This window comes from Bombus huntii, chromosome 1, assembly GCF_024542735.1.
Source record: "Bombus huntii isolate Logan2020A chromosome 1, iyBomHunt1.1, whole genome shotgun sequence".
Lineage (NCBI taxonomy): Eukaryota > Metazoa > Arthropoda > Insecta > Hymenoptera > Apidae > Bombus > Bombus huntii.
In genome coordinates, this window is record NC_066238.1 from 11,514,126 (window position 1) to 11,526,332 (window position 12,207).

The 12,207-nt window shown below is 39.2% G+C and overlaps 2 protein-coding genes across 3 annotated transcripts in view; both read left to right on the forward strand.

Moving 5' to 3' along the window:
- LOC126868195 (discoidin domain-containing receptor 2-like) overlaps window positions 1–2,047 on the forward strand; it is a 140,775-nt gene extending 138,728 nt beyond the window's left edge. For both annotated transcript variants that reach the window (XM_050623427.1, XM_050623437.1), the window contains exon 17: window positions 360–2,047. In XM_050623427.1, coding sequence (XP_050479384.1) covers window positions 360–509 — 150 coding nt within the window. In that variant the 3' untranslated portion in view covers window positions 510–2,047. The remainder of the gene's footprint in view (window positions 1–359) is intronic.
- Window positions 2,048–4,290: 2,243 nt separating this feature from the next.
- On the forward strand, window positions 4,291–7,864 carry LOC126868237 (uncharacterized). The gene is made up of 3 exons (XM_050623514.1): window positions 4,291–4,428; window positions 5,441–5,557; window positions 7,154–7,864. The coding sequence occupies exons 1-3, from the start codon at window positions 4,368–4,370 to the stop codon at window positions 7,276–7,278; spliced, it is 303 nt and encodes a 100-aa protein (XP_050479471.1). The 5' UTR covers window positions 4,291–4,367; the 3' UTR covers window positions 7,279–7,864.
- Window positions 7,865–12,207: the final 4,343 nt, after the last annotated feature.

The window sequence follows — 12,207 nt, forward strand, 5'->3', positions numbered from 1 at the left end:
TTTTATTTGTTATTATTTTCGGCTGATTTACATTGTCGAGTTCCATGGTTTAATATAGTGGCTATGAAAGAAAAGGGAAGAATAAATGGAAACATTTAGTCAAGATACTTTTCGTTGCTATATCTTTCACCAATTAAATCCTACAATTTTACGAAGTTCGAAGAAATTGTATTTACGATGCTATTAACATAATTTTAAATCTTACAAACATTTTTTGTGTCTCTGATACATGTAATGGAGTTCTATTTATGTCTTTTAATAACATATTATTGTTCATATATAACATATTATTAATTCGATAAAACAAGCTAGAAGATTAGACAAGTAACCTCTTTAACAAATTTATATTTTCGTTTCAGATATATCTTCCAAAGCCCACGATGTGTCCGGAAGAAGTCTACAGGATGATGTGCTCATGCTGGCGGAGGGACGAGACCTCGAGACCGACGTTCAAAGACATTTATACGTTCCTGAAAAACGTAATCGCGGACTATCGACCTGGTGCATAAACGATCCCACTAAACTGTGATACAAGAAAACGGACAATGAATCTCCTCTTGCCGACTAAAAACTCCTGACGTCGGGACTCGACGGAAGTGTACAATCGTTAGTTTTAGTGCATGCTGTGGAGAACGAGCCGCGCCGAATTTTGAGATTTTCTCGATCGTAAAGAGATGATCGAAGGAGAAATTTTCGCGATGCACTTCTATCTTTGAAGCGAAGCAAGGCGAAGCCTTGAAAAGGGTTCTTCTGTTCTCGATCTCTATCTCTGACTATCGATCGGGCAAAACTAAAAACTTAAAAAGATATAAAAATACGAAAAAAAAAAAAAAGATGACGACTTCGCTAGAATCTCGGCGAATTTTTGCCCGGTCGCCCGACGAACACGTCGCCTCGATATTTTCTAGTCAGCTCGGTCCTTCAATTCCTATGAAAGTGCTATATATCGTGTACAGTATTCTGAACACTGAAGACGCGTATACCGCGATGCTAAGCACCGATAAGTCTATCCACTTGTACATACGAGACTAGATACTGACGCTAGGTAAACGCTGGGAATTTTCGCGACTGCTGGTGCCTTCGAAAAACATTCAATCGTGTTCCTTCACTTTCCTCGAATGGAGAAACTATGCTATACACGAATTAATTACACCGATCTTAATATATTGTGTACAGGAATTACATTTTTTAAGTTTTGAATATTCTTAAAGATCTTCGACAGAAGTGGCGTCGTTTGCTTGTTTTCATTTAACCCCAGTATAGACAGCTGAGTAAATTATACAACGATCAATCGGTAAATCTATTATTTACCTGGCGTACACAGTGTATTAATAATTTATACGAACAATAGACGTGGTAGAGCATAAATTTTCCAAGATCACGTTTACATAACGATCCTATATAAATCTCTGATCCTAATCATCGCATTATATCGCGTTATAGAAATTCTACTATTTCTCGAAGCGACACGACGCGCCCACCAGCAACGCAAACCTCCCGACTTATACTTGTACATTCGAAAGCCCGTCGTACGTAGCAAAGTACTTATATCGTTCCATTGTATTCCTTTCCGTTCGAAAGAAAGACCTCACATCTTTAACGGGCGTAGATTCGAAAAAAACAAACCCGACTAAACTCTGTTCTTCGCGAGAAACCTAAACGCATAATCATCACGCTCCTTCCTTTGATTTACCATTTAAGGGCAGAGAGGAGAGACAACGAGAGAAAACAAGGCATAAACGATCGCTGTAACGCTGCCAGAGGAATCGATCAAGCGATTCTGAGCTCTTCGTCGCCTCGAATTCCGAGAACCGCGAACAGAACGTTTGAACGCCACCAATGCTACCAACCTGTTTGATGGTAACGATAATGTCAATAACACATCGTTGCAGAACGTTGACTATCACAGGAAAATTGTTGGTAAAGTGCCAAACGGAGTGAAGCGTTCAAACGTTCCCCTCTGCACGCACCTTTCTGTAATTCTTAAGATGGATTCAAGTATACGTTGAAATGATTAACAATAAAGTACTGAGTGTTCCTTTCTGACTGTGACTGCGTTTTCTTTTTCTTTTCTTTTTACTTTCTATCTTTACGTTTTCTATGTCGTTTTTTTAATTGTGGTGGATAAAAATAGAGGCTGAATGCTTTCGGAAAACGGTTCAACTATCTCAATATTAAGTAAATAGTAGAAACTTACGCGTCTCGAAATCTCACGTAAAACCCAGTTTGGTAAATTAGATAAGTTCCAACATTGTTTTTTGATAAGATTCTAAGGTGGTCTCGGTGAACAACGCGTTCAATAATCTTCAAAGTTTATTGACTCTCAAACGCGTTAGTTCGCCAAAGCTTTCCAAAGAAACGATTTTTCCTTGAATTTAAACGACACCGTGAAGTCAATGAAATTTACTTACAAAATATGCGGTTCGCGTTAAGAATAACGTGTTCCTGGAAATATTCCCTATACCTGGAATAATATCACGAAACAACACGGATAAAGATACGTATTATTCGGTATTTTTTCTTCTAGCTATTTATCTGCAGAGAAATATTTGTCTTCCATAAAAGGAATAAGATAACTACGTGTAAATTTCTTCATAAAATTCGCAGAGGTGAAATTATCGTTATTACGTGGTATAGTGACGATATAATTTCAATGTCACTGACAAAAAGAATATTATCGAATGCTCATAAAAGCCTCGATAAACGGATGTGTACTTCCATGAAAGGTCACTTAAGACGTCCAGATCGAATCATCGAGAATAACTTGAGTCATTTAAACGGGTATCTGAACACGAAACATTCTCTCGCCAGTGGCAAAGTGGTGTCCTTTAAGTAAAGTTTCGACCACCAACGGCTACTACAGTCTCGATATCTAAAAAGGTTGCCGGAACAATCGTCGCTCGGCCAGGTATGACCAAAGTTTTCGAATCTTCGAGGTGGTTCCATTAAACGAAGGGGATCGGTCATAAATCATCGGTAAACCTTTTATCGACACAATTCGGATAACATTGCTCTGCGTCGACAGGAGGCTCATTAATCTTCTCCCGACGAAGTGCATGGATCAGACTCGATCATAACCGACCCGCTCCGGAAAATTAACGACAATTTTATGGGAGCTGGTAAAAACTTTGAGACATGCTTCTAGTGACGCATTAGCGTTTTTAATCTTTCCGATGAAAATTTGTATACGGTGAGGTACGCTATAACGTAGTAACGAGCAATTTTTATGACTAAGATCAAAATGCTATAACGTGCAAGGACGCTACAACGAAAAGGAAGAAAGATTAGTCGTTCTGTCGATTTTTTCACTAAACCTTCGTTACGATGGTAAAGAGTAAACGATGCGAAATTATTTATTTAAATTATATTTTTCCACTGATTAAATCGTTGTACTAGCTGTAACCATGTGGTCCTAAGATGAATTATTCCTAATAACGTATGCTTATGCTTACATCTACTCATAAATGTATGTTACAACGAATACATGCTATAACAAGCGTGGTTCGAGAATCAATACCGCTCGTCCTAACATACTTTATCGCACCTACATAGATATATAAGATTTTATATATTCGGAGAAAATAAAAAATAGAAATCAAGAAACATAGGGAAGACGAAGATCTGTGGTCTTATGTATTCTAGAATTGATACAAAAATCTCAACAAACAAAATCTTCAGAAAATAACCACTTTACATAATAAAAATCTACATTTACAATATCTACATTTGCAAAACGAAGGCTTGAAACAAATAGAAATTAAAAACCTGCGGTTACATGGATGCCAAAGATCGATACGAAGATCTCAGTTTGTTATCTTTAACATTTATCTTAACGAGAAAGAAAGGTAGGAAGAAATTACTCGTTATCTGTAGTAAAATCTAAAAAATTGTATATAAATCTAAAAACACATACTCTCCAAGAGTTATCTTTAATGTCGTAGAAAAAAATCTTCGATACTTCTCCTCTCTGTGGTAGGCAAAAATGAATAAAATGAAAACATTCGATATTGCATGGATGTCACAGATTAAACATTAATCCAGTCGTCAACATGCCTAACAAGCTGTACGTGCGTCAATTGTTTACTCGCGAGGGGAAGTACGAAAGCGCGCTTCTCTCCGGAATTCACCGTGACTGATCGATCGAATTGCTTCAAGACAGAACTAACAACGTGTTCGTACATTGGTCTCGGAGAGATAATGAAATGCACGACGACGAAATGGGCGGGCGGCCGCCTGTGTGCGAGTGTATACGTGTCGCGTAACGTTGGTCGCTTACGTTTATATAATGCTCGACCCGGGAAAGTGAGACCATTGAATCGTCGACTGTCAAAGAGGCACGCGTTCCTCGACACATCATCAACGACAACATGAAGCTCTGCCCGTCTGTTTTTCTCGTCGCCCTCGTGGCCACCCTTCTGCTCTTCATCGGTAAGGAAACAGAAATCTAACGATCAAATCGATTAACTTAACGCTAGAACTATCAGATTCGTCAAAAGAATAGTATTCAGATTTTTCGCTTTTGTAATTACTGAAGTAAAAATATGACTGTGTATATTTATTACCTTTATTATATAATTATATTTATACCTATTTATTTCTATATATATATATATATATATATATATATATATATATCTGTTATTTATTTTTATATAGTTATATCTGCTTATTTATTTCCATTATACCATGTTAAATAAATATATTTACATTACTCACAACACAGGTTGATAGTTATAATGTTAACCAATATTTTGGTGATGGATTCGAATAAGTAAAGTATCGCAGGGTCTTATAAATCCAACAAATCTTTGCAATGTACATATTAAAAAGAAAAAGTTTCTTATATCAACGCCTTAAAGATGGTAACAATTCTACAAAAGTGAATGACCTTAAGATCAACGAAGAGACTCGACTTTATAAAGAATTTTCACTCGCTTCGTCACGCAGATATTCTTTTGTAAATGGTAGGAGATATCAAGGTAATTCGCTTCTCAGACTAGCCACTTTAATTCAACGCTATAATCTAAACACTTGGAAGATAATAGAAGCAATCTGTTCTTATATTGAATATAAGTATCTGAATAATTGTGAATTTTATCAAATTATTCACTCGTAGTACCTTCGATCTTTTTCGTTCGATGTTTAACTGTGACTTTACATTGTGGCGGCATACAAGACCCATAAATAGCTACAAACTTCTCTTTGATGGGACGAAGAACGAGTGGCTTTCTTTACCGCGACACAGCAACGTCCTGGTAAATTGAAATATTCGCCCCAGCGAGCCCGCCTCAACCCTTCCATCGTTTTACTCGCTTCACTGACCTCATGTTCCATCGAAACTCTTCTGTCGATCGTACAAAATTTCGTCGCACGATGTCCAACCAATTACTTAAAGATCCTCAACGATGATAGGCTGATAATACTAATGTTCTATTTCCAGAGTATACAACCGCAAACAGCATATGTCCTGAAGAGAATTGCCTTGATTCGACGAAATGTAACGATTGGGTAGTTGGTGGTACGTGTCCACGATCAAGTGACACGTGTTGCAGCGTCGGTAAGTGTATTATTTGATCTAGTATGGTTTTTAAATGGAGGAGTTGAGGAACTTTCTGAAAAAAGTGTCTATAAATCTAGTTATTTTATTTTAAATCTGTTATTTCGTTCACGTCACATGTACTTCATAATACAATATACTAAATAAAGCAAAATTTATTCGAGTTTCCTGATAAATGTTTTCGATGAGCCTGTTTTCTAGCTCAATAGCTGAATTATTTTATGAAGATCTTCTTCATTATACAAATATAAAAAGAACAAGGTTCTTTAACGGCAATTATAACTATCGGTCGAAACTTAGCTGATATTAGCAAACTAGAATTAATACTTTTAACCCATTCAAAATTCCAGTCACTATTTCGTCTTATGGGTCCGTTTTCCAGGAATCTCTTCAATTAGACTTGAATTATTATTATATAGTCGATGATCTAGAATTTTCGTAGCTAAAAGCAATAACTATATGAGAAACAAGAATATTCATTTTCTCGGTTGGTTACTAATAAGCAGTTCGTGAAAGGAGTTTGACGTTAGGTTAGTTTGAAGCGTAATTTACGTATTTCCATCGTTTGCACGAGTTCTTTATTGATGTCCGCGAGCTGGTATGGAAACGGCACGCTTTCGTTTATTCCCGTCACGGTATAAAATACACACAGAAGACCGATGGTAATTATGAGGCAGTAACGATAACGTAACCGTGCGTTACAACTGGATATAGCAATTTCACGCTCGCCGGTACGGCACACACGCAACACCATAATTTCTACTGTGCCAAATCGAATACTCTCGAGATTCACTTTTGCGCGCCGTGAATTTCGAACGAACACGTCGACGAGTTAATTCATGCGTCACTGTGTCCGCACTTTCACGAAACATGTCGCTAGCCTACTACATCCAATCGGCTCTTTCAACTTTATTCCTCTTTAGTATTCATTCAATCTGTTCTTCTGCCCCATCTAATGTTTCCTTTAACTATTTCTTCATTCGATATTTAAAAGTGTAATTCATCGGACAATACGATACATGATTAAAAAATTTCCAATACGCATTATCGTATTGCACGTGAATTTTAAGAACACAGTGAAGAGATATAAATTTTTTGTCAATGTTTGTTGTTAATTTTTTGATTATGATGCTGTTTTATAAATAAAAAGGGGCATTTTAATATAACATAAGTGAGGAGAAAAATATTCTGTTAAAGTTTAAAGATATGAAACAGATAATCGGTTTGTAAAATATTTAGGTCGATGTACAAACACGTATTTAATTCTTAGATCAAACAAGAAGAAAGAAGTAGAATTTTTGTGCTATACGCGTCAATAAAAGACAAAAATGTGACTTTTCTTGTATGATCTCCGTCGAATTTTTCTTTCTACAACATCTTGGCAGCTATATCATATCAGAAAATTTCTTTACCACTGTCACGCATAAATATGTACGACCTCTTATTTATGATTTCAACCGGTAGTTTCTAGAAACTCCTCACTGACATGTCAAAAGTAGTATCGACTCAACAAAAAAGCAATCCGTTATCAAACGATCAATTCTCCTACAATTTCTACATCCTGTTCCACTGTATGGAGACAATTTCTGTTCACAGTGAAATCGGAATATAGGACTCATTGCCGGCACTTCGGAGGCGAATGCTTGGACTCCTGTAACCAGTTACTACGTCAAGCAGCGGTCGATTGTCCAGCTGACAAAGTCTGTTGCACGTTAGTTTAATCGATCAGGAGGGGAAAAACAGGCAACAACAAAAGGCCTGTCCAACGTCTGGATCGTAGTGTTAATGTAAGCGATTAGTTTCGACATCAGCTGCGGCTCGTATCTGATGCGAACGTAATATCACGCGATGCGACGCATCTGTTCCGTAGAACGGTAGAAAACCGACTTAATTGGTTTTACAATTACAACGGTAAATGCGTGGCGTGTGGGCTAAGCCCGTATAACGAATGAAAAATGGCGTACTCCGCGTGATAATTGCGAATACGCGGCCTGTCGCACAGATGTGGTACTCGTCCGCGTGAAATTAGTGCAAATGTGAAAACGTTGGCTTCTCCATACGTCGTGAATGTTCGCGGTGACTCGATGCATTCGTTTCAACACCGAGAGGAGACTATAACATGTAAAACGCTACATGGTCACGAGGAGGAAAAGTATTTATAATAAAATATTCGTGTCTGACAGACAATGTGGAATTTACTCTTTTACTCTAGAAACTTTTCACCTATTATCACCAGTCAATGGCTACTATTTATCACTGTTTGTGTAAGAGATTTTTATAATTAGATCATTAAAGATATGACAAGGACGTAGGGTGTGCTTTTTATGCTACGTAGGATAAGGCATTGGGGCAATGAACGTTTATCGCGTTATTGATCGTATTTTTCTGATAAAGTAGCAGACAATAATATAATATCCTTGACCGATATTTCCGGTTGTGAAGTTATTATCTGTGATCAATGTCTACATTTCACGAAGAAAATGAATCATCGTTGAGAGTATGGAACAATCACTCGGATAGGACTCTTTTTATCTTTTCCTACTAATTAATTTTCCTACTAACATCTTATTTACGAGGTCGGAAATTATCGATAAATTGGAAAGCATTGTTTAATGTCACGAAGCGAAAGAAAAAAGATTATAAAATATGAAAACTTAAATAACATTAAACTTGAAAGATAGCACATGAAATAAACAAGTTTCAAAAAACCAACAGATATTAATATATTTCCACAAAATGATTATCATACATCGTATCGTTGCACAATAATCGCGTCGATATAAATCCAACGCGAGGGACAGCGAGGTACTGAAAAGAAACAGGAAGGACGCGCAAGAGAGTAAAGAGAAGCAGGAAGAAATAAGAAATTGATAGGAGGGGTACGCGTAGCTGCAGGCAATGCAGGCAGGACATTTGATGGTGCAGAAACGCACGCACAGGAGATTTAGAGTCGTGTTGGTCAGCCCTCGAGGTGCTACTCGGAGAATCGTGTGCAGAAGAGAAAGAAAAGACGCCAGAGGCTTCTTCTATCGTTGGCCATCTTTGTTCGCGAGATAAGAAACCATGGAACGGTGACGCCTTCGTTAATGCGAATTAACGTTATAAAGTGTTGGCGTCTAAAACGAAAGATCATTTGAATGCTAAGATGTATTCTTCATCTACGATCGAAAAAGAGATGAAGAAGCAAGAAGGAAGAGGTACCTTGCCCGAGGCGAAGCATGAGGAACATGTGACACTAAATATAGAAACACGCCACGGACGAGATCGAGGAATTCTCCGGGAGGTAACGAGAGAAATATCCTCGTTTCGATAAAATAGAATTAAATGACAGATAGTAAAGAAATTGCGAGGAAGAAACGGATTAGTACATCGATGATCTACTATGTTAGAAGTGGTTCATTTTCTAAGAAGAGTGCATTTCATTCATCCGGAGGGGGAAATGTGTACCATATTATCGTGATGGTAGCAATGCTTGAGTTGGTAATAGGTAGATGGCGAGTTTTCATGTAAAAATTCTAAGGTACAAAAACGTATAGAATGCACATAATATTTATTTCGGATTACTATAAAAGAATAGGAAATTTGAACTTAGTATCATTTTAAATGTTCTATAAGAAACAATGCTTTAGGAACAAATCCTGATTTCTACATTACATGACTCCAGCAAAATCTAAATCAGAGAACAATGATCGCTTACGACAAACTTTTCACATTCGCTCGAAACGACTTCATCCTCGATCCAATATCATCTACGAAACACCAATTCCTCGAACTCCATAAATCCTCTCCCAAATTTTCCCATAACTAATCCCGGATCTCCAAATCACCAGACCCAAAATACATCCTCATAATGCGTTCCCTCCCACGAACCGCAAAATGACGCGAAGAAGTTGGAATTATCAAGACGAACGCGAAAAGACGAAAGTAAGTAGAGAAACGGGAAGAGAGACGAGACGAGGACGAGGACGAGGACGACGAAGAGGAAGATGATGAAGAAGAAGTACACCTTGCCCGGAGCGCTGCAGGCAGATGCCAGTACGTTGGTACGTGTACTTACATATACACACGTAAGAGCCGTTTCGGTTAGCCCGGGGGCGAAGGCGCGGAATCATGCAGCGTAGAAGAAGAAGGAGGCCCCCGCCTCGCCCCCCGGCCCCCCTGCGTTGTGTGGAAGATGCCTCCGAGGGTAGACGCGGAGGTGTACCCCACCACGAAGTACAGCGGAGCAACGGTCGTTCCGCTGCGGGCACGGAAACGAGAGGAGATAGCGGCGAGCTTCGTGCGTCCTCTTCACCCCCGCCTCCGCCTGGCGGCTCTCCGCGGGCAGAAAGGGTGAAGGGCGGAGGGCACCGTCGAGGTGGAGGGATTCACGGTGCCCTCCGGACATTCAACGAGACAATACGCTCCGTGAAGCCTGCGGCGACTTCACGGCGGACCACGGCTCTTCTTCTCCTGCTTCCCTTCTTCGTCCTCTTCCGTCTTCCCCTCTGCCTGTCGTCCTCGTTCCTCTGCCCTTTCTCGTATCGCGCTTTCAGTCCCTGCTACGCTATACCTCCTACCAATAGTATCGCAGCTCGTGTTTCATCGTTTTAACCGCGTACGTTCGCGGTCTCCTCACACTATAGAGAAATCTGATTCTTTTTATTACAGAAACAGATTCCGAGTCTTGATCCACCTTTTTTTTTTTTTTAGAAATTATTAAAAGATTCTGCAACAGTGGATAAGTTATAGAGGTAGATCGTTGATTATGGTGTGAGTTTGTATGGATTTTGACAATTTTGATGATTTTGTTAATTGTGAGTATATTCTTTTGTATCTAAATTTCTCTATAATTATGACAAAACACAAAGCTCATTGCGTATACTGACAGAAATCTAAATATACGAAAAAGGTAATCTAGAAGAAATGCTCTGCGTTCCATCTAGTTTAACCCTTAACCAGTGTGACGCGGATCATATGATATACTCTCTTCCACACGTTTACCATTGTTACTGTCACATTGGAAATCTTTCACATTGGAAATCCTACGTTTGGTATCCTTAAATTACGAGTTCGGCTTTCCAGTTGTTAGTCAAACTTCTGATTAACTTTTTACTCATCGCTTATTTATCAACGATCTGACCACACCAATTCAGAGTAGAGAAGTTCCATAAAGGATGGAGGAAATGTAGTTCGCGAAAGATGGATAAGGGACAGCGAGCTCGTCATTTTACAAGAGATGGTAACGAGGATTACGATTAGGAGAGCGCGGAAAGTTTGTCCCTGTTTCTTCAGGGCGAAGAAACTACCGGAGCTGCTGCATTTCGTCTTTCGATGTAATAAAGTGCAGCACGGCCTCCAGTCGGGGTAGCTTCTCGTTCGTTCCGCCGCTCTATATTTGTCTTTCCTTCTTTTCCCTGGCCCTTTCCCTCGGCCTTTCTCGCCCTCCACCTTTTCGTTCGCCTTGTATGCTCGCTTGGAGGGAGTAACGATGCCCTGGGGCGCGCCTCCGCGGCGCGGCTCCGCGGTAACGATAAGCAACGAAATGAAATATTAATGAAGTACCTGAACGCGCGACCATTTTTCGCGGGCGTCTCACAACCGACGCCTCGGGTGTCGAAGAAAAAGTCGTCTGGCTCGAGGGGTGGGTTCACGAGGATCATCGTCGTCGTCGTTGCTTGAAATAGAAAAAACGGCGAATGGTTGGGAGAAAGAAATGAGAGAAACCGCTGACGAAAGCGTGTTTCGTTTCTAGATAAAAGTAATTGATGACTCGGTCAGATTTTATTCGGCGATCCTTCAGAAGGTGAAGAAGCGGGTAACTCCGTGTTTCTTGTTGCAAGTTTCTTTCCTTGACATTCATGTACTATGAAGATTTATTGCAGAAGCACTTAGAGAAACTATTCATTAACATAACATACATACGTAATGAGCTGACTGCCGATTTTTATGGATTCATGAAAAAGAGGGTTTAAAAATGCAGAGGATGAAAATGTACCGTAGTTTATAATATCTAACAAAATAGTTACCCGCGTAGGCCCAATTTTTTAAATTATACACATGAAAACTACGAATTACAAACTATGAATATACTTGAAAATACGTGAACGACACCAAATATTTTATTATCCCGTGGAGTACATGGGTATTTCATAACTCGGGAACTCGTTTCAATAATAGATAGGAGACACGAAAATACCGTTAATTTCCTCTGAACAACTATCTATCTGAACATAAAAATATTATTACACATCGCTAGATTGCAGCTTAAATAAATTGAACAGCATTAAGATAAAAACGACAAAAAAGGGAACAATTTAATACGACCTTTTTCCTCGATGATTTCTTACCTGGATGCAATTATCCATCTACATGGACATGGCTAACATGGATTCGTCAAGGAGAACGCGGATCGCTTGTGAAAGGGTTAATCTATCGCGATATATCATTCGAGCACCTGGCTGGTCGTCGCGTCGCGCTGTGCAACGTCAATCAGTGACACGCCGATCGATGTTTTTTTGCACGCGAAGCGTTCGCTCAATAATAATTAACGACCGACAGTCGTATTTTCAATTTAAAAAATCTCACTACCGCCCGTGAACTGTCATTTGCATCGATCGCGCCTTTAAACGTGCTTCGAAACGTGTTCGACTAAAGTTTCTCTTTGGAAG

Excerpts from the sequence above, each read along its gene's own strand:
- LOC126868237 (XM_050623514.1), top strand. The coding sequence starts at position 4,368 with ATGAAGCTCTGCCCGTCTGTTTTTCTCGTCGCCCTCGTGGCCACCCTT. Across the intron at positions 4,429-5,440 it reads CACCCTTCTGCTCTTCATCG|AGTATACAACCGCAAACAGC; the intron begins GTAAGGAAACAG and ends TTCTATTTCCAG. Across the intron at positions 5,558-7,153 it reads TGACACGTGTTGCAGCGTCG|TGAAATCGGAATATAGGACT; the intron begins GTAAGTGTATTA and ends TTCTGTTCACAG.